Source organism: Antechinus flavipes, chromosome 2 (genome assembly GCF_016432865.1).
Source record: "Antechinus flavipes isolate AdamAnt ecotype Samford, QLD, Australia chromosome 2, AdamAnt_v2, whole genome shotgun sequence".
NCBI classification, from domain to species: Eukaryota; Metazoa; Chordata; class Mammalia; order Dasyuromorphia; family Dasyuridae; genus Antechinus; species Antechinus flavipes.
The window spans coordinates 347,261,210-347,280,169 of NC_067399.1; the positions used below are offsets into that span (position 1 = coordinate 347,261,210).

The window sequence follows — 18,960 nt, forward strand, 5'->3', positions numbered from 1 at the left end:
GGCTATAGCAAATGATGAGCCAGATGCTTTCAAAAAAAACCTGAAAATGACCTGTTGCAGAATAAAATAAATAAATATAACTAGAAAAACACCATAACAACAATATTCTGAGATGATCAATTATGAATGACTTAGCTGTTCTCAGCAATACAGGATGACTGGTATAAAAAGTGCTGCTTCAAACAATTTCGCTCATGTGGATCTTTTTCCCTCTTTTATGATCTCTTTGGGATACAGGTTCAGAGCCACTTCTGGGTCAAAAGGTATGCACAGTATTGTGACCCTTTGCACATAGTTCCGAATTGCTTTCCAGAATGGTTTGATATTTCACAGTTCCACCAACAATGCATTTGTGTCTCTGTTTCCCACATTCCCTCTAACATTCATCATTATCTTTTCCTGTCATCTTAGCCAACCTGAGAAGTGTGAAATTGATACCTCAGAGTTGTCTTAATTTTGCATTACTCCAATCAATAGTGATTTAAAGCATTTTTATATGACTAGAAATTGCTTTAATTTCTTTATCTGAAAATTGTTCATATTTTTTAACCATTTATCATTTGGAGAATGATTCTGAAGGACTTACGATGAAAAATGCTGCCCATCTCCAGAAAAAGAATTGATAGAGTCTAAATACAGATCAAAGCACACTTTTTTAAAATTTTATATTTCTTGTTTTTTTTTTATTTTGGTTTATTTTCTTTTACATAGCTAATATGCAAATATGTTTTGTTTAACTGCACATGTATAATCTATATCAAATTGTTTCCCTTCTCAATGGGAGGAGGAAGGGAAGAGGGAAAGAGAACATCTGAAATTCTTTTAGAGGGGGTTCATTTTTTAAAACATGTTGGAAATTGTGTTTACATATAATTGAGGAAAAAATAAAATAATAAATTTTTAAAAAGAGATAGATTGGACTTAAGTAGAAACTTTGAAATGTTTCAAACTCAGGAGTCAAGAGAAATGTAAAAAAGCAAATATGAATAAGTAGTCCAATTAGGAACTAAACAAGGATTACATTCTAATATGGGGAAATGATGCATGTAATCTTTCAGAACCATATAATCATCAAAGCTTACAACCAAACAAAAGATAGAGAAGATGAGAGCAGATAAAATGGATAAATTTTAGTTACATACAGTTTAAAAGTTTTTGCTCAAACAAAATCAGTATAGCTATAGTTGAAAGAGAGGCATATAAATTGAAAATAAATCTTTGCAGCTCTTTTTGTGGTACCAAAGAAATAGAAATAGAGGAGTATAATTCTGAAGAAACCTGGTAAGATTTGTATGAATTAATGATTCAAAGTGAAGTGAGCAGACATTTTGACAGTAATAATACTACTGAAAAAAAAAATTTGAAAGACTTAGGAACAACCATGATATTGAAGGACTTGCAATTAAAATGCTACTCACCTCCTGATATAGAAAGGTGATAGACTCAGAGTGTAGATTGAAAGAAACGTTTTGTTTTTTGCATGGCCAGTGTGGGGAATTTGTTTTATTGACTATTTTGTTGGAAGCATTTTTTTTCTTTCTTTTTCAAGTATGGGAAAGGAGGTGGAAGAGAAAGAGGTGGATTTTCATTCATTGATAAGAATTAAATTGTGTTTTAAAATAGCAAACATATTTAATAAAAACTTCTAAAAAATTCATATTCTTTTCAGCACAGTATGTGGAACAAAGTAAGTACTTAATTAAGTTTCTTGATTGATTTCAGTTGTAACTGCAATTCTCAGCCTCCCAATCCAGTGAAGATTGCTGTAGCAGGTGCTCAGAACTATCTCAGTGCTGTATTGAGGCTTTTTGTGGAACAGTTGTCTCATAAAACCCCTGACTGGCTTGGTTATATGAGATTCCTCATCATCCCATTAGGTAAGTGAGAAATCTCACACAACTCTTGTGTATCTCCTTACTAGTTGTATTATAGTTATTTGTTATGTGTTTTTTCTTCCTTAGACAGTAAACTCCTTGAAGGCAGGATCCATACCTTATTTGTCTGTGCATATCCTCTAATCGCTAGCAGTATGTACTTGTGTTTAGGAAATCAATTTGTTGGGGCAGCTAGGTGGCACAGTGGATAAAGGACCTGAGTTCAAATCTGGTCTCTTTGTACCTCTCTATGCACAAGTGATCCCATTTCATCCTGTCTTTTTCAGCAGATTTCCTCTTTTATAATCCTTACTTTTCTCATTAATCTTCAATCACTTCCTGTTTACTGGCTGTTTTCCTACTGCCTGCAATCATATCCATGTTACCCCCATCCATAAAAAAAAAAACAAAAGATCTTTCCTGGTTTTTCTCTTATTTAATATTCCCACTAACTAGCATCCTATACTTTTCTGTGAGTAAATTCCTTGAGAAAGCCTTTTACAATAGGTGCTTTCACTTCCTTTTTTCTGTCTTATTAACTCTTTACAATCTTACTTCTTGTCCTTCTTATCCTGACATCAAAGAGGCCAATGTCATCTAGTGCCCAGCTTCTTAAATTGTGGTTCATGACCCCATATGATATCTCATAAACTGAGTGTGGGGGATTACAAAATTATGATTTATTATCAGTTAAATGTTTGATGTTTATCCCTATATTATGTACCTATGTACCCAGGGTCATGTAAAAAGTTCTTGGATGAAAAGGGGTTGCAAATGGAAAAAGTTTAAGAAACTCTTCTCTATTGCATTCTAGGCCATAGTCAATTGTCCTGACTTTTGTCTTGCTGTTAGATTTTGATGTCTCTAGAAAAGAGATTAAGATTGATTATTCTGTGCATTTCTGTCTCACTTAAATCTAGCTCCCAAGCAAGTTAATCCCAAAATGTCATTGGTCCTCCTCAAAATGAAGGCCAAATAACATCATATATACTCTTGATCTCATTTCTTCCCAACTAATTGCCCCAACTGTCTTTTTCCTATCTTCAATCTGTTCTTATATTCTAGCCCTTTACCTGCTGGCCATAATCATTCTAAGTTTGTTTCATTCTTTAAAAATAAAAGAGGAAAAAAGTCTCACTAGTCATAGTGAGACATTTCCGCCAGTTACAATCCTACACTCCCCTTCCCAACTAAATTTGAAAAAGACATCTATATTTAGTGCCTTCACTCTTTTTTTTCTTTAATTTTTTTAAATGCATTTTCTTTTCTTTTCTTTTTTTCCCTTTATTAAAGCTTTTTATTTTTCAAAACACATACATGGACAATTATTCAACATTAGCCCTTGAAAAAGTTTGTGTTCCAATTTTTCCTTCCCTTTCCCTACTCCCTCCCCTAGATAGCAAATAGTCCAATATATGTTAAATCCAATATTTGCATACATATTTATACAATTATCTTGCCCTTCACTGTTTTCTAAATCTTGTGATATTTGTCTTCTCATCATTCAACTGAAACTACTGTCTTCAGCTATTAGTCATCTTTTTATTACCAGATCTTTTCTCATTTTTCCTTGACCTCTTTGCAGCATTTGCCACTGTTGACTACCTTCTCCTCTTAACTTTCTTCTTAGTCTCTCTGCATTCCAATCTGTTCTGCATACAGCTGGCATGATTTTTCCAAAAGCACAGAATTGACCTTGTCTCCTCCATTTATAGTTTATATTCCAATATCTCTAGGGTCAAATTTTTTAAAGTTTTTTATTCTGTTAGTAATTTCTCTTACATTTCTGTTCTTTGCAGCCCAGTGTCTTTCCATCTTTCTAATATTCCTATATATTTTTCCCCTCTATACTCTCTACTGTGCAATCATATTGATATATTTACTGTTTCTAGTATATAATGTTCCCTCTTTTATATCCATGTCTTTGTACTGGCTGTACCTCATGCCTTAAATGCTCTCTCTCACTGTGATCTTTTAGAATGATAGTATCAAGCTCAATTAGAAACAGATCCCTGCAGCCCATATTTTGACTTAGAAAACAACAAATTAATGTATTTTTATTTCTTTTGTTATATATTTCTCAATTACATTTTATTTGATTCTAGCAATAATTGAGTTTTACAGGTCACAATAGTGGTCACATTTTGAATACCTGGTTTGCTTTAATAGTCAATTCAAGTACCATCTTCTTTTAAGACAACTCTTCGGTAGCCTAATGTGCATGTACTTGTTATGTACATTGTGTCCATTAAATCTGAGTTCCTTAAGGGCAAGAACTGTTTCTTTTTATCCCTAGCATTTAACGATGCCTGTTATGTAGTAAACACAATAGAGTTCATAGTAAACTAATAAATGTTTATTGATATCTATAGTTTAGCAGCTTTGATTTTCACTTTTTTCTTTAGGACAAGTCCTCTATGTTTGTGTTAACTAAGAATAATATTAACACTTTTATTTACAGGGTAGAAATATTGTTGTGTTAAACACTTAATTTTTTTAATAGTAAAGTGACATTTAAAAAAAAAAATTTGTCCTTTCTCACATTTTCTTTTTTCTTTTATAAATCCAAAAACAAGTATAAATTACATTGACCTACTCAGAGAAGTAACATTTCAATGTCTTTTTTTTTTTTTACTGAGCTCTGAGAATTACAAATTAGATAGGAAAGAACTTCTTCCAGAAGATTAATTGAAAATTAACAAAATGACCATGTGTATAATAAACTAATTTGAATGGTCAACATGTTAGATGTGCTAAGAAAATAGCCATTTGATCCCTATTTCTTTACAAATACCATTATGCATACGAAATTTGTATTTCATATTCATTAAGTTCATTTTCTTTGCTCTAGGTTCTCATCCAGTGGCTAAATATCTTGGTTCTGTTGATCATCGGTATAACAACTTTTTCCAGGATTTGGCCTGGAGGGATTTGTTCAGTAAACTTGAAACACATACTGCTGGTAAGAAGTTATTTCCATATCTTGCTCTGATGCAGCAAATGATATGAATGTTTTACATTAATAAAAATGTCACACAATAGGAAATATTAAAAGATTATATTTTTGTTAACTTTTACATATATAAAATACTTAGATCTCCCTCCAGACTTTCATCTTTTTTCCCTATATTTTTCTTCAGTATCACAAAATCCTACATCTCTTAGTAATGCTTTAAACTGTGCTCATTGAACTTTCTTTTCCCAGAGTAACCTTAATTGCTATATCTAATGGTATTTTGTCTTATAGTGATGTCTTTGTGATGTCTTTGTTTCGTTTGATCATGTTACACCCTTTTTCCTTCTATATACTTAATATTTCCTTTCTTTCTAGATGTTCATGACACTTTTACTCTTCTGTTTTTTTGGGGTTTTTTCCTACTTACCTGATTGCTCCTCCTCAGTCTCCTTTACTGGCTAATTATTCATATCTCACACACACTCCTCTAAATAGGAAGATACCTCAAGGATCTATCATAGGCCTTCTTTAGTCTTCAGAAGTCTTGTTATTATCTCACAGATGTTATCATCTTTTAGATGAGTCTCAGATATCTATTATTAGCTGTGTTTTTTTCTCATGAGTTTAATCAACAGCATATCCTGTAGATAGCTCAAATTCAGCATGTACAGAACAAAACCCATCTTTTCCTCAAAGTATACCCTTCTAGCACACTTCTCTATTTCAGTCTAAGGCACCACCATTATTTCAGTCTTCTGTTTTTGAAATCTCAATGTTATTCTTGATTTCTCACTCTAAATACCTAACTAGTTGCCTTTTGTTGCTGTTTCCTTTTTCTCTACTCAATGAGCCATCAGCTCAGTTTAAGCCATTTTCAATCTCAACTAGATCATTATAATAGCCTCTTAATTAACATTCTTGCCTTAAGTCTGACTGTTACTCCTAAATACAGCTGTGATTTTCCTTAAGTGCAGATATGATGATATCACTTCCCTATTCATTATATTCCAATTGTTTTCTAGTACTTCTAGAATCAAATAGAAATTCCTGTTTAGCTTTTAAAGTTCCTTCATATCCCAGCCCCTGCCTGCACTCTACACTCCAGCCTGATGCAGTTTGAGTGGTCTAGATTGCTAGTGGTCTAAAGATTAGTGGCTATAAGAGTTGTTAAAAATACTCTTTAAATAGGTTGCATGTTCTAGGAGTGAAAGAATTCACTCATTCCCAAATTATTAGTTGCAAAATGAAAGTTTATTGTTGGATAGAAATCAGTTTACCAAGAGACTGATTCTAATAGTGGCAGATCTATTGGAAAATGGAGTTTTGCACTGAGAGAATACAGTTCTCAGTGGACAGAAGGGTCCTGATAACTGAGTGAACTATCTGGATCCATCTGCAAAAGACCTTCATTGAAGGAAGCTACTATACTGACTCTTAGTGGGGGCTGGGACAGCCCAAGCAGGTCAGACCCAGTGGGGGCTGGAACAGTCCAGATCTCCTATTGGAATTAACAACACTTCAAAGGGGTGCTTTTTGACCAGGATTTCTAATTGAATCAAAGGCCCTGGCATCTTGGAAAAGTAACTTATCTGGGGATTATATGCCTTCCCCAGGAATGGTTGAGACTCTGAAAGGGATCACAGATCAAAAGGAAATACAGTTTCTTAAAGAGACCACAACCTGCTTCAAACCCAACTTGCCTCTTTCTGTTCTTTACATATAACATTCCATCTCTTGCCTCTATACCTTTGCACTGGTGACTTCCTATGTAAGAAATGCATTTTCTTTTTTATCTCCTCATCTATACAGAATAATTCTCTCTTCATTACTCTGCTCAAGCACCACTTTCTTTCAAAGTAAATATTTCTTAGTCTCCCCTACTACTGGTGCTCTTCCTCCCTGACTACCTTGTATTTACTTTGTGTTTATTCACTGTATACTTATATACATAATATTCTTTCCCCCAGAAGACCGAAAACAGGAATTATTTGGTTTTGTCTTTGTATTCCTAGCACCTAGTACAGTTCTCAGAGACATTATAGATGAAATAAGAAACATTTATTAAGTAACTTCTATGCCAGGCACTATGCTAAGTCCTAGGGATGAAAAGAAAAACAAGCCCTCAAGGAGCTTGCTTTTCATTAAAGTAATACATAAAAAGAAGCTAAAAAAGAAAGTTGGGGAGGAGGGGAAGGATGGAGGTTAAGAAAGGATGGTACCTATCATAGGGGCATTAGGGAGAAGTCTAGAGGAGTGCAGCTGTGTAACAAACAAAGATAAAGTTGTCCTCAGTAAAAATCCTTTATTGCATGTCCTGAAAGGAGCTCTGTACCTTCCAGTCAAAGGAAGGAGTTCATGGGCAGAGAGCTATGAACTATGAGTTCAGGAACTGAAATGATATTCCAGAAAGAACTTTCTGGGGAATAATGAAAAGGTTCAGAAAAATACTTGTTGGTTAGTTAGCACTAATTTGACTTGCATGTAAGAGAAATCTATTATAGACTCCTGTTGAAGTTTTACTTATGAAAACATATTTAATCCTTGACCTAGAGCAGCTACTACTGATAACTGATTTAGCTGGTTATCTTATTTTCACACTAATAATCGTGCTCTTAGAGGCACTGGCGTACTTGCTAGTCCACCAACAAGCCACTCCATCTCTCAGCTCAGGGCATTTCTCTGGATGTCCTTTATGTTTAGTGTGCTCTCCTTCCTCCACACCAATTACTGACCACTCTTCTTTTTAAGTCCCAACTAAAATCTCGCCTTCTACAGTAAGAGCATTTATTAATTCCATTGCCTTCCTGACAATTTCCTCTTCCTCCTACATTTGGCTTGTACGTGTGTGTGTGTGTGTGTGTGTGTGTGTGTGTGTGTATTCACGTACGTATGTTTGGATTTTGTTTCCCCCATTAGACTTTTAGCTCCTTGAGGACAGGGAGTGTCTTTTGCCTCTTCTTATATCCCTAATACTTAGTACAGTACCTAACATATAATGTTTAATACATATTTATTGGTGCTTAATAAATGTTTATTGAATTGAAAATTAATAGCATGTAAATTTTGCAAAACCTTGCTGAGGAATAATCCTGATTATCTGTCCTTTTCATTCTCTTACAGTTCAGGAAACCCCAGATATTGTGTCCCGAATAACACAGTACATCGCGGGGGCTAACTGTTCCCATCAGTTACCAATTGCAGAAGCTATGTTGACGTATAAGCAGAAGAGGTAAAATCTGTTATTAATCCTTATTCTAGAAATGGCAGTGGCATGAAAAAATGCAGTGAAATATATCTAAATTGAATACAAAAACTGACTGATCCAAAGTAGTAAATTTCCTTTGTGCTGACTTTTTCATTTGTAGAGCACTTTCAAAGAAAGATATCCCCAGTTAGGACTCCCCCCCCCCCCATCCTGGCAAATAGAGAAATGTATAAATTACTTGGGACAAAGCATAATAATTAAGATGTATTGACTTATATGGAAATCTTATAATTTTTTTTTTTTACATCTTAAGTGTTTTAATATTTAATGTCCTCCATTCATTATGATTTGTTGCAAAATTTGACATTCTTTAATTTTTGATCATAAACCATACTTCTATCCATTGAATAGTAAGTATAATTTTAACAAATAATCCATTTTCCCAAATTTAGTCTTGATTATATAACTCATCAGTTTTCAGTTGAATTTAAATTTAAATTGAATTTTAAAATCATGTGAGTTCTCAAGTCATTAAAACACATTTATCTCTTTTAGCTATATTATAACATGTGACATAGAACAAGTTGTGCTGTAATATTTCATCTCCATTTGAGAATTTCTGTAATTCTGGAACTATTCTATTTCTCAGTGTATCAGAATATTTACTAATGTTTCTAACTTTTTTAGTGAGAACAATACAGACCTATTAGAATTTTTTTAAATCTCCAAATATTTTGGAAGTAAAGGTCATACTCATACTGTCTGATGAAGATACATAAATCTTACAGGCACATTTGTGCTTGAACTAAATGAATTTCATGGTTTGCTTTTGAGAAGCATTTTTTATAACAGAGATCAGCTTATATCCTTCCAACTTCAAGAAGCTTATAGAGAATCAGTAACAAACCGTCTAGATGCCAGTTCTCCTGAAGATTTTTGCTTCATTTTCTGAGGATTAATTAGGCTATTTCATAACAATAATTTTTTAACTATAGGTACTGATTTTCATTTTTGCCTGCATTTCCTTTTGCATTTTGGTGTGACTGATCCTATTTCATTATGAACTTTACTGGTCCTTGAAATGCTTAATAATCATCCCAATAATAATTGTTTGAGAATCTCTTAACAGTTGTTTAAATATGTTATTTAAGATGTAGGATTCTTATATATATAATATAATTACATTATATTATATACTATATCCAGAACAATACAGTATCTGGAATTTTCTGTGTTGCCCCAGAATTTTTTAAAAAGAAAGAGAATCAAGATTGGTTTATCTTATTTAAATAATAGAACTGATATTATAACAAAAGGGAATAGTTCTATAGATTTGTGCAACTTGAAATGTAACTGTTAACCAATAAGAGAACAAAACAAAGATGGAAAATACCAACTCAGTTCAATTTTATCTAGTCAAAATTGGATGTTTTGAGTTAGCATTGTAGCAATAGAAGAGTCACCATTTCTGTCACAATGTTAATCACCATTCTTGGGTGAAAGAATTCTTACAAATTTAAAGATGAAGTGAACCATTTTCCTGATTTGCATAGAACCTTTTGTTATGCCACAGCATCCTTGAGCTGTTCCACTTCAGTTTCTCTGCATTAGTTTTCCTGAATTATATCTCCATTGCCCTAAGTTAGTATGCAACCCCTACCTTTTTTCCTATCCATTAGGGCTGTACTACCCACTCTAAACATTCCAAAAGATAAGACTATCTCAGATACCTTATTGATATCTTTACTTCTGTTTGTTCAGACATCTTGACTCTGGCCTCTCAGATAGTAAGAATTTATACTGAAATTCCATCCTGCTAGAATAGAATTTATGGTCCATCCCTCTAAATTCCCACTCTTTGCCTCCTGCCTTTGTTTCTCTTCTTACTATAGTCCTATAAAAAAAATCTGAGAGTCTCACATTCACCGCTGGATACTTTGAGACGAGAGTCCTGTCCAGTCAATCAATTACGCTCTCCAATAAATAAAATATATAAAACTCTCTAATCTCTATCTTGCCTCAGTTTCTCCAGCATTACAAGAGAACAGAAACCTTAAATACTAGGCAATACACAGAGAATGGAGTAAGGTAGTGTTAGGGAAGGGTACCTAAAGCTATATCCATTATTAGTCCTTCTTAATCTTTAATCCTTCAATCAGTTAAGAACTCCTAAAGGCTAGATGAAGTAAATAGCTAGAATGGAGAACCCTCCTCCTTTTTTGGAATAGTACTGATTTATCAAGAACACTGCCTTTAGAAGATAGGATATCCATTCCCAGAACACCCATTTGGGGGTGTAAGCCCCAATGTCCAAAAAGCCAATGTCCACTTCTGCTCTCTAGCATCAGCTGCCTGAGGATGATGTGGGAAATGGAAAATCTAGTGAAAGTAATAGTAATGGGCTGAATGTCAGATATTCTTTTCAATTAAATTGGTTTTCATTAGAAGCACAAAGGAGTCCATATAGGAGCTTCATTGGTGTCATAGAGGGTCTGAGACTCAATTTTCCAATTTTGTTCACAGCAGTAGATTGAATCTTCAGGGGATAGCTGGTTACTGCTTTCCTCATGTTTCTTGGAGTAACTTTGAGAGAATAGAGGATATTGTCTCAGTACTATCATGAAACTGCCCTTGTTTGTTCTCCCATTAGTTATTATTTGATACCAATTAGAGAGATAATTAAAGTTCCTTCTAGATATAGTAGCTTTCTTCTGGATTCTGGGTGATGAAGCTACCTTTCATCAAAACATCTAGTTTGTCTTCACTGTATATTTCCGCTCATGAAACAGTTGCTGCCATTAACTACTGCTGTTTCAAGAACACTTTTACTGTCATCATTGGAATGTCTCATCTTCCATCCCTTCAATCCAGAATTGAAAAAACATGTATTTTTCCTCCTTTTCCCCACCAGGTTGAATTAAGTCTCTGAGCTTTCTTTTTAAGTATGTTCAAGAAACAAGTGTTAATACCTTATTACAATTTATATCTGGAACCATTCAGATACTTAACAGCCAGCATATTTTTTCCATTTTTAAAAAAATTAAGTTTTTAATGCTTTTTTTAAAATATTACTATAATTTTTTCTAGTATTCCTGATCCTCTCCCTCCCTGAGAGCCATCCTATTTAACAATTAATATTTTAGTAGTATTTAAATTTTTTTTACCAATATACATAAAGAATATTTTAGTATCCATTTTTACAAGATTTTATGTTCCAAATTTTTCTCTCTCCCTCCTTCCCCTAATATCTTCCTAAAATGGTAAGTAATTTGATATAGGTTATATATGTGCAATCATGTAAAACATGTTTCTGTATTAGTCACAGTTATAAAGAAGAAATAGATCCAAAGGATAAAGCCACCAAAAAAAAAAAAAAAAAAAAGGAAAAACTATGCCTTGATTTGCATCCAAAATCCATCAATTCTTTATCTGGATGTGAATATGTGAATAGCATTTTTCACTATGAGTCCTCTGTAATTGTCTTGGATCATTGTGTTGCTGAGAAGCAAATCATATTTGATCATCTCGCAGTATTGTTGTAGCATATGAATGTAATAGAATACTATTGTGCATTAAGAAATTATGAGCTGGCAGATTTCAGAAAAACCTGGAAAGTCTAGTATGAACTGAAGCAAAGTAAAAGGAGCAGAATTAAAAAAAACATTGTACACAATAACAACAGTAACAACACTGCTAATTCATATCCTGTGACCATTTATAATTGGGAAATAGGTTGTATTATACATAGTATTATTATAAAATTTGACTTCATTATCTATAGGTCTGAGATACTTGCTATAAAGATTATTTCCTCTCTTTCTGCTTTCCTTCTAATCTTAATTGCATTGGTTTTGTTTTTGCAGGGTTTTTTTAAATTTAATATAATCAAAATTTTCTATTTTACATTTTTTTTAATGTTCTCCCTCTCTTGTTATGTCATCAGTTCCTTTCTGTATAGATCTAATACGTGGACTATTCCTTGTTCTACTAATTTGTTTTATGGTATCACCTTTTATTTTTAAGTCATGTACCCATTTTGACCTTGTCTTGGTATTCAGTGTAAAATGTTTGTCTATACCTAGTTTGTACCCTTTTATTTTCCAGTTTTTGTCAAATATTGACTACTTATCTCAAAATCTGGAATCATTGGGTTTTTCAGACATAGGTTACTATGTTATGTTACTATATCTTCTGTGCTTCATCTATTCCACTGATGCACTACTCTGCTTTACAATATTATTTTAGATATAATATTGCTAAGCAACCTTCCTTTGAATTTTTTCATTAATTCCCTTGATATTCTTGAACTTTTGATCCGTCAGATGAATTTTATTATCATTTTTTATATCTCTAGCAAATAACTTTTGGTAGTTTGGTATGTCCCTGATTAGTTCAATTACTTGTGGTAGAATTGCCATTTTTATTATGTTAGCTGAGCTTGTCCTTGAGCAATTAATATTTTTCAATGTTTAGATCTGACTTTGTGTGAAGCATTTTTTAATTGCTTTCATGTACTTCCTGGGTTTGTCTCAATAGGTACACTCCTAAATATTTTATATTATCTACAGTTATTTTAAATGGAATTTTTCTTTCTATCTCTTGCTATTGAGCTTTGTTTGTCCTAAAAAGAAATGCTCATAATTAGTATGTCTTATATCCCACAATTTTGCTAAAGTTTTTAATTATTCTATTATTTTTAGTACTCTTAAGTGAATAATAGTGGTGACAGTGGATATCCTTTCTTCACCCCTGATGTGACAAGATGATAAGGCTTCTACCTTATCTCCATTACAAATTATGCTTGAAAACTCCATTTATTCCTGTGTTCTCTGGTATTTTAATAGGAAGGGTGCTATATTTTGTCAAAAACATTTTCAGCATCTTTTGAGATAATCATATAGTTTCTGTTGGATTTATTGTTGATATGGTCAATTGTGTTGATAAATTTCCTAATAACCCTACATTCCTGGTACAAATCTTACATGGTCATAGTCTATGGTTCTTGTGATATAATGCTGTAATCTTGTTAGTAATATTTTATTTAAAAATTTTTACATCGATATTCATTAGGGACATTAGACTATAGTTTTCTATTTCTGTTTTAGCTCTTCCTGGTTTAGTTATTAATACCATATTTGTGTCATAAAAGGTATTTCGTAGGACTCTTTATCTGTTTTTCCAAATAGTATTGAAATTAATTGTTCTTTAATTATTTCATAGAGTTGACTTACAAAACTTATCGGGCCCTTAGGATTTTTTCCTTAGGCAGTTCATTAATGGCTTGTTCAATTTCTTTTTCTAAAATGGGGTTGTTTAGGCATTCTATTACCTCATCTGTTAATCTGGATAATTTATATTTTTATATATATTAATTTCATTCAGATTGTTAGATTAATCGACATATAATCAGTCACCTTTTCCCAACAATTACTTTAAAATCTTCTTCATTTGGTGGTGATTTCATCCTTTTCATTACTGATACAGAGTAGTTTGTTTTCTTTTTTTAAACTCAAAGTATTCATTGGTTTATTTGTCTTATTAAGTCATGTTTGTTTTTTGTTTGTTTGGTTGTGAGGTTTTTTTTTCTTCCATAAAACCTAATTTTATTTATTAGCTCAATAGTTTTGTTTTTGTTTATTTTCTATTTTATTAAGCTCACTTTTGGTTTTCAGTATTTTCAATTTAGTGCTCAGTTAGGGATTTTTAATTTGTTGTTTTGCTCTAATTTTTTTTTTTTTAGTTGCAAGCCTAGTTCATCTGTTCTTTTTGTATTTTGTTGACGTAAGAATTTAGAGAAGTTAATTTTCATCTACCTACTGACTCCCATAAATGACATTTTTGTCATGCACTTAATAAAATTATTGATTATTTTTATGATTGACCCACTTATTCTTTAGAATTAGGTTGTTTTAGTCCCCAATTGATTCTTTAAGCTGTCTTTCCACTGCCATCACTTGTTGAATGTAATTCTTAATATATCATGATCCAAAAAGGATACATTTAATATTTCTGCCTTTCTACTCACTTAAATCCTTCTTTAAGAATTTAGATGTTATACCACATGGTGCATATATGTTTAGTATTATTATTACTTCACTGTCTATGATACCCTTTAGCACCAAGTAGTTTTCTTATCTCTTAATTAGATGTAATTTTGCTTTTACTTTGTCTCAGATCACGAATCCTATCCCTACTTTTTTTTATTTCAGCTGAAGCATAATAGATGCTTCCTCTAGGGCTCCAGTCCCTGATCTTTATTCTGTGAGTGTCTCTGCTTCAAGTGTGTTTCTTGTATACAACATATTATAGAATTCTAGTTTTTGATCCTCTCTGTTAGCCACTTCTCTTTTAAGGGAAAGTTCATCTCATTTTTATTTAGAGTTATGATTATTAACATATATTTCCTTTCATCCTATTTTTCTATCTTTTTGTCCCTTCTTTCCTTTCACCCTTCCTCTTCTCACCAGTGTTTTGCTTCTTTCTACTGCCTCCCCCAATTTACCCTCTCTTCTGTCAATCCCCTTCATTCCTTAATTAATTTCCTTTCCTCTCACTTTCTTGTTGAGTAAGATAGATTTCTGTGTATAACTGATTGTGTATATATCTACATCTATCTATCTTTCTATCTGTCTATCTACCTATCTATCTGTATGGGACAAAGACCACCAGCTCAAATAAATCAAGGAAATTTCTCAAAGTAGAAGCAGAAAGGAATTTTATTATGTTCTTGCCAGAAAGGGCATCTCTTTCCCAACAGGCAGTCAGACAAGGAGACAGAAGGTACAGAAAGCAGACAAAGATTATATACAACTCTTGGGTAACATTCCCCATAGGCTGGATCTCTGTTCTGATTAGTCAGAACAAATGACCTCAAATTCTAAGTCATAAATGATGGAATACTTCTGATCCAATCACATCGTTAGGATTACTAAATTACCTTATATGGAGTTTTAATGTCAAAATGTCCCTTAGTCTCACAAAGAAAAGGATTATATGATCCCATTCTTTGTAAATCAAAATAATTTCTGGAGAAAGAAACTTAGGCCTGGGGCACAGCCAGTTTTCACTCAATTTTTAGAATACTGTCTCCATCTTGTGAGACAGCTTTCACAATTCATTTCATCCATATCTATCTATATATCTATATCCATATATCTTCCTCTTTTTGAACCAATTCTGATGAAAGTAAGAGTCAAGGTTCACCCACTCTTCCATCTTCCCTTCGCTGTAATAGGTCTTTCATGCCTCTTCATGTGAAATAATTTGCCCCATTTTATTTCTTCCTTCCTTCTGTACCCATTATACTTCTTATTCTCCTCCTTTAATTTTTTATGTCATTCCTTCAAATGCATCTTATAGTCATACCCTCTGCCTATGTATATTCCTTCTAATTGCACTATTAGCAATACAATTCTTCAAAATTACAAGTATCATTGTCCCATATAGGGAAGTTTGGCTCAAAAGAATCCTTTTTGTTGTTGTTGTTTTACCTTTTTATCTTTTTAGGCTTCTTTTGGGTCTTGATATTAGAGATCAGGTTTTTTGTTTGAGTTTGGCCTTATTAAAGCTTGAAATCTTTTTATTTCATTGAATGACCATTTTTTCATTTGCAGTATTATCCTAGCACCTGAGTTCAAACTTTGCCTCAGACATTTAACAATTCCTAGCTATGTGACCCTGGGCAAGTCACTTAACCCCAATTGCCTCACCAAAAAAATTAATAATAATAATAATAATTCTTGGTTATATCTTTGCCTTCCAAAATATCATTTCCCATGATCTTGGATCCTTTAATGTTGCAGCAGCTGAGTCCTATATAATCCTGATTGTGGCTCCTTGTTATTTGAATTGTTTCTTTCTAGTTGCTTACAGGTTTTTTTTTTCCCTTATAGTTCTGAAATTTGGCTCTAGTGTTCTTCATTTTGGGATCTTCTTCCTGAGTTAATCAGTAGAATCTTTCAATGCCTTTTTTTGCTCTTTGGTTCCAGGATATCAGGGAAGTTTCTTAATTTCTTAATTTCTTAAAAGATGCTGTCCAGACCTTCTTTTGACTATGGCTTTCAATTAGTCCAGTAATTCTTACATTATTTCTCCTAGAGCTGTTTTCAGGTCAGTTGTTTTTCCAGTAAGTTATTTTACATTTTCTTTTATTTTTTCATTCTTTTAATTTTGTTTGATTGATTCTTGATGTTTCAGAGTCATTATTTTCCTCAGATTTTGTATCTCCTTTTTCATTTGGTCAGTTGTACTTTTTAAGAAGCTGTTTTCTTCAAGGGATGTGATTTCTTTTCCATTTGACCAATTCTACTTGTTAAGCAGTTGTTTTCTTTTTTTTCAAACTGTTGAATCTTTTTTTCATAAACCTCTTGCATCACTCTCAATTCTTTTTCAAATTTTTCTTCTACCTCTCTTATTTGATTTTGGAGCTCCTTCTTGAGCTCTTTTGAGTTCTCTCTGGACTTGAGATCAATTCTCATTTTTTTTTTATTTTGACATTGTGGTCCTCTTCTGAGTTTGTGTCTTGATCGGCTTCCCTGTTACCATAATAACTTTCTATGGTCAGATTATTTTTCTATTGTTTTTTGCTCAATTTTTTCAGCCTTTTCCCTTTTTGAGCTCTGCTCCTGAAGTAGAAGGGTCATAGTTTCAAGCTTTTTGTGCCAGGTACTACAAACACTTGCTTTTTCCCTGATGCTGTACTGTGTTGTCCTGAAGCCCACCCTCATAGGTGATTCTATGCTGAAGGAATATAGTAGGGAATGGTTGGCACTATTGGAGGCCATATAGGTCTAGTAACTTACCTGGTGCTGAGCTAGATTCCCAGTGCCGGTGTCTGATACATATTGAGGCCTGAGTGGAGAGGGTCACTGCACTGACATCTCCCTATTTCCTTAGGACTATGCTGATGCAATGTGGCCAGTCTAACAGCTGGAGTCTGCTCCTTTTTAGAGGTCCATAGGGCTTTCCTCCATTGACGTCTGTCTGTTTATCTGATCATGCTAGGATACATTTCCCTGCATTGGTGTCTGCAATCTTCTCAGGCACCTGCAGGGTCCAGAGGTTTATGTTTTCTAGGGGATTTGTTGAAACCCTGCTTGGTTTTCAGAGCTGATTTTTCCCCTGATTGTGCTGAGGCATGTGAGTTCTTCTGATGTGGTGTTGCCTGTTCTACTATAATGGATTTTTCAGTGATTTGCTGAAGTGGGACTTGCTGATGGCTTGGTAGAATGTTTCCTCTCGTGGACTGTGTTCTCCTTTAATCCAAATGAAACGATCTTCCAAGTTTTTTGGACTAGAAGATTATTTTACTCTACCTCTGTCCTCCAACCCAATGATCTTTATATAACATTACTTACTAAGTTAATTTTCAGGAATGTATCCATTTAGCAGAACAACACACATAATATTCTGAAATACTGTCAATAAAATATTCATTGAATGTATTATGGAATTGAAGGCATTATGGAATATACAAGAAGTGATATTGTAGGCAAATTACTTGGGACAAAGTAATTTTCAATTAGTCAGTAAACATTTATTAAACAGGTCATAAGCATAGTCAGTAAACATTTATGTTCCAGGCACTGTAAAAGGCCAAAGACTTCCTCCACTCAAGGAGCTCACAGTCTACTGGAGGAAACAAAAAGTGAACAAATATATGGAGAGAAGTTGTATATAGGAAATAATTAACTAAGGAAAGGCACTAGAATTAAAAAGGGGTTGAGAAAGGCTTCCCATAGAAGATGGGATTTTATTTGGGACTAAAAGGAAGCTAAGGAAGTCAGGAAGAGATCAGAAGGGAGAGTATTCCAGGACTGGAAGACAGTAAGAGCTTATAAAGGCTCAGCAGTGAGAGATGAAGTGGAATAGATAGGAGTTCAGTATCAGTACAATCAAGGAATAAAGTATAGGAAGATTGGAAAAATAGGAGGGAGAAAGATTATGAAGGGCTTTGAATGCCAAATAGAGCATTTTGTATTTGATCTTGGAGGTCATAAGGGTAGGAGAATGAAATGGTCAGACTTGAGTTTAGGAAAATTACTTTGGTAGATGAATGGAGGATGGATTGTAAAGTAAGTAGAGACTCAAAGCAGGCAGGTCCATCAATAGGTTTATGAAATAGTCTAGGTATAAGGTGATAAAGAGCCTGCCCCAGATCAGTGGAAGTGTCAGAGAAGAGAAGGGTGGAAAATATATTTTGGAAATGTTGGAAAGATGAAACTGACAGGTCTTGGCACTAGATTGTATATTTAGAGTGTGGGATGAGAAGTACAGGATAACTCCTAGGCCACAAGCCTAAGGCACTGAGAGGATGATGTTGCCCTCTTTACTAATAGAGAAGATAGGAGAAGGAGGTAGAGAGGTTTTAGCAAAGAAATTGGACCATGGTAAGTAAATTCGGAGAATCATCAGCATAGAAATGGTAATTGAGGTCAGGGTAGCAATTCCTAATTTGAAGGAAGGAATGTAGTCAAAACGGCCAACCTCTTTGTCAAAAGGTAGATTTATTTAGGAGAAGAGGGTATAGACAAAATAAGAGGTAAAATAGGCATTAAGAGTGGCAAATATGAAATAAAGTTGGGAGAGCAGCAGAGTTTTCATTATCAAGGAAAGGAGTTGGAAGAATTCATTAAAGGAATACACCATGAGGCCTGGGATTGCCCTTGACTGGCATAGAGGAGTTAGCAGACTAAACAGTTAGCTAAAAAAGGGAAGGCATTATGAGGAGAGAAAAAGAATACTTCATAGTGGGCTTCATCCTGAAATACATTTAGCTAAGATTTTCATCATGAGCAGATAGATCTTTTTTAGGGGAAATACAGCCTTGGAGATTCTCAGGATTAGGGAAGAATTTGGCAGCTCAGAGGAAGAAAACAAGAAGAAACCAGATGGCCACCTGGCAGATGATTATCTTAAAGGTTACT

At 33.6% G+C, this 18,960-nt stretch overlaps 1 protein-coding gene across 7 annotated transcripts in view; it reads left to right on the top strand.

Annotated features, from left to right (window-relative positions):
• PACS2 (phosphofurin acidic cluster sorting protein 2) overlaps window positions 1–18,960 on the top strand; it is a 424,977-nt gene that overhangs the window by 340,534 nt on the left and 65,483 nt on the right. For all 7 annotated transcript variants that reach the window (XM_051977991.1, XM_051977987.1, XM_051977988.1 and 4 more), the window contains exons 16-18: window positions 1,723–1,877; window positions 4,726–4,836; window positions 7,951–8,059. In XM_051977991.1, coding sequence (XP_051833951.1) covers window positions 1,723–1,877; window positions 4,726–4,836; window positions 7,951–8,059 — 375 coding nt within the window. The remainder of the gene's footprint in view (window positions 1–1,722; window positions 1,878–4,725; window positions 4,837–7,950; window positions 8,060–18,960) is intronic.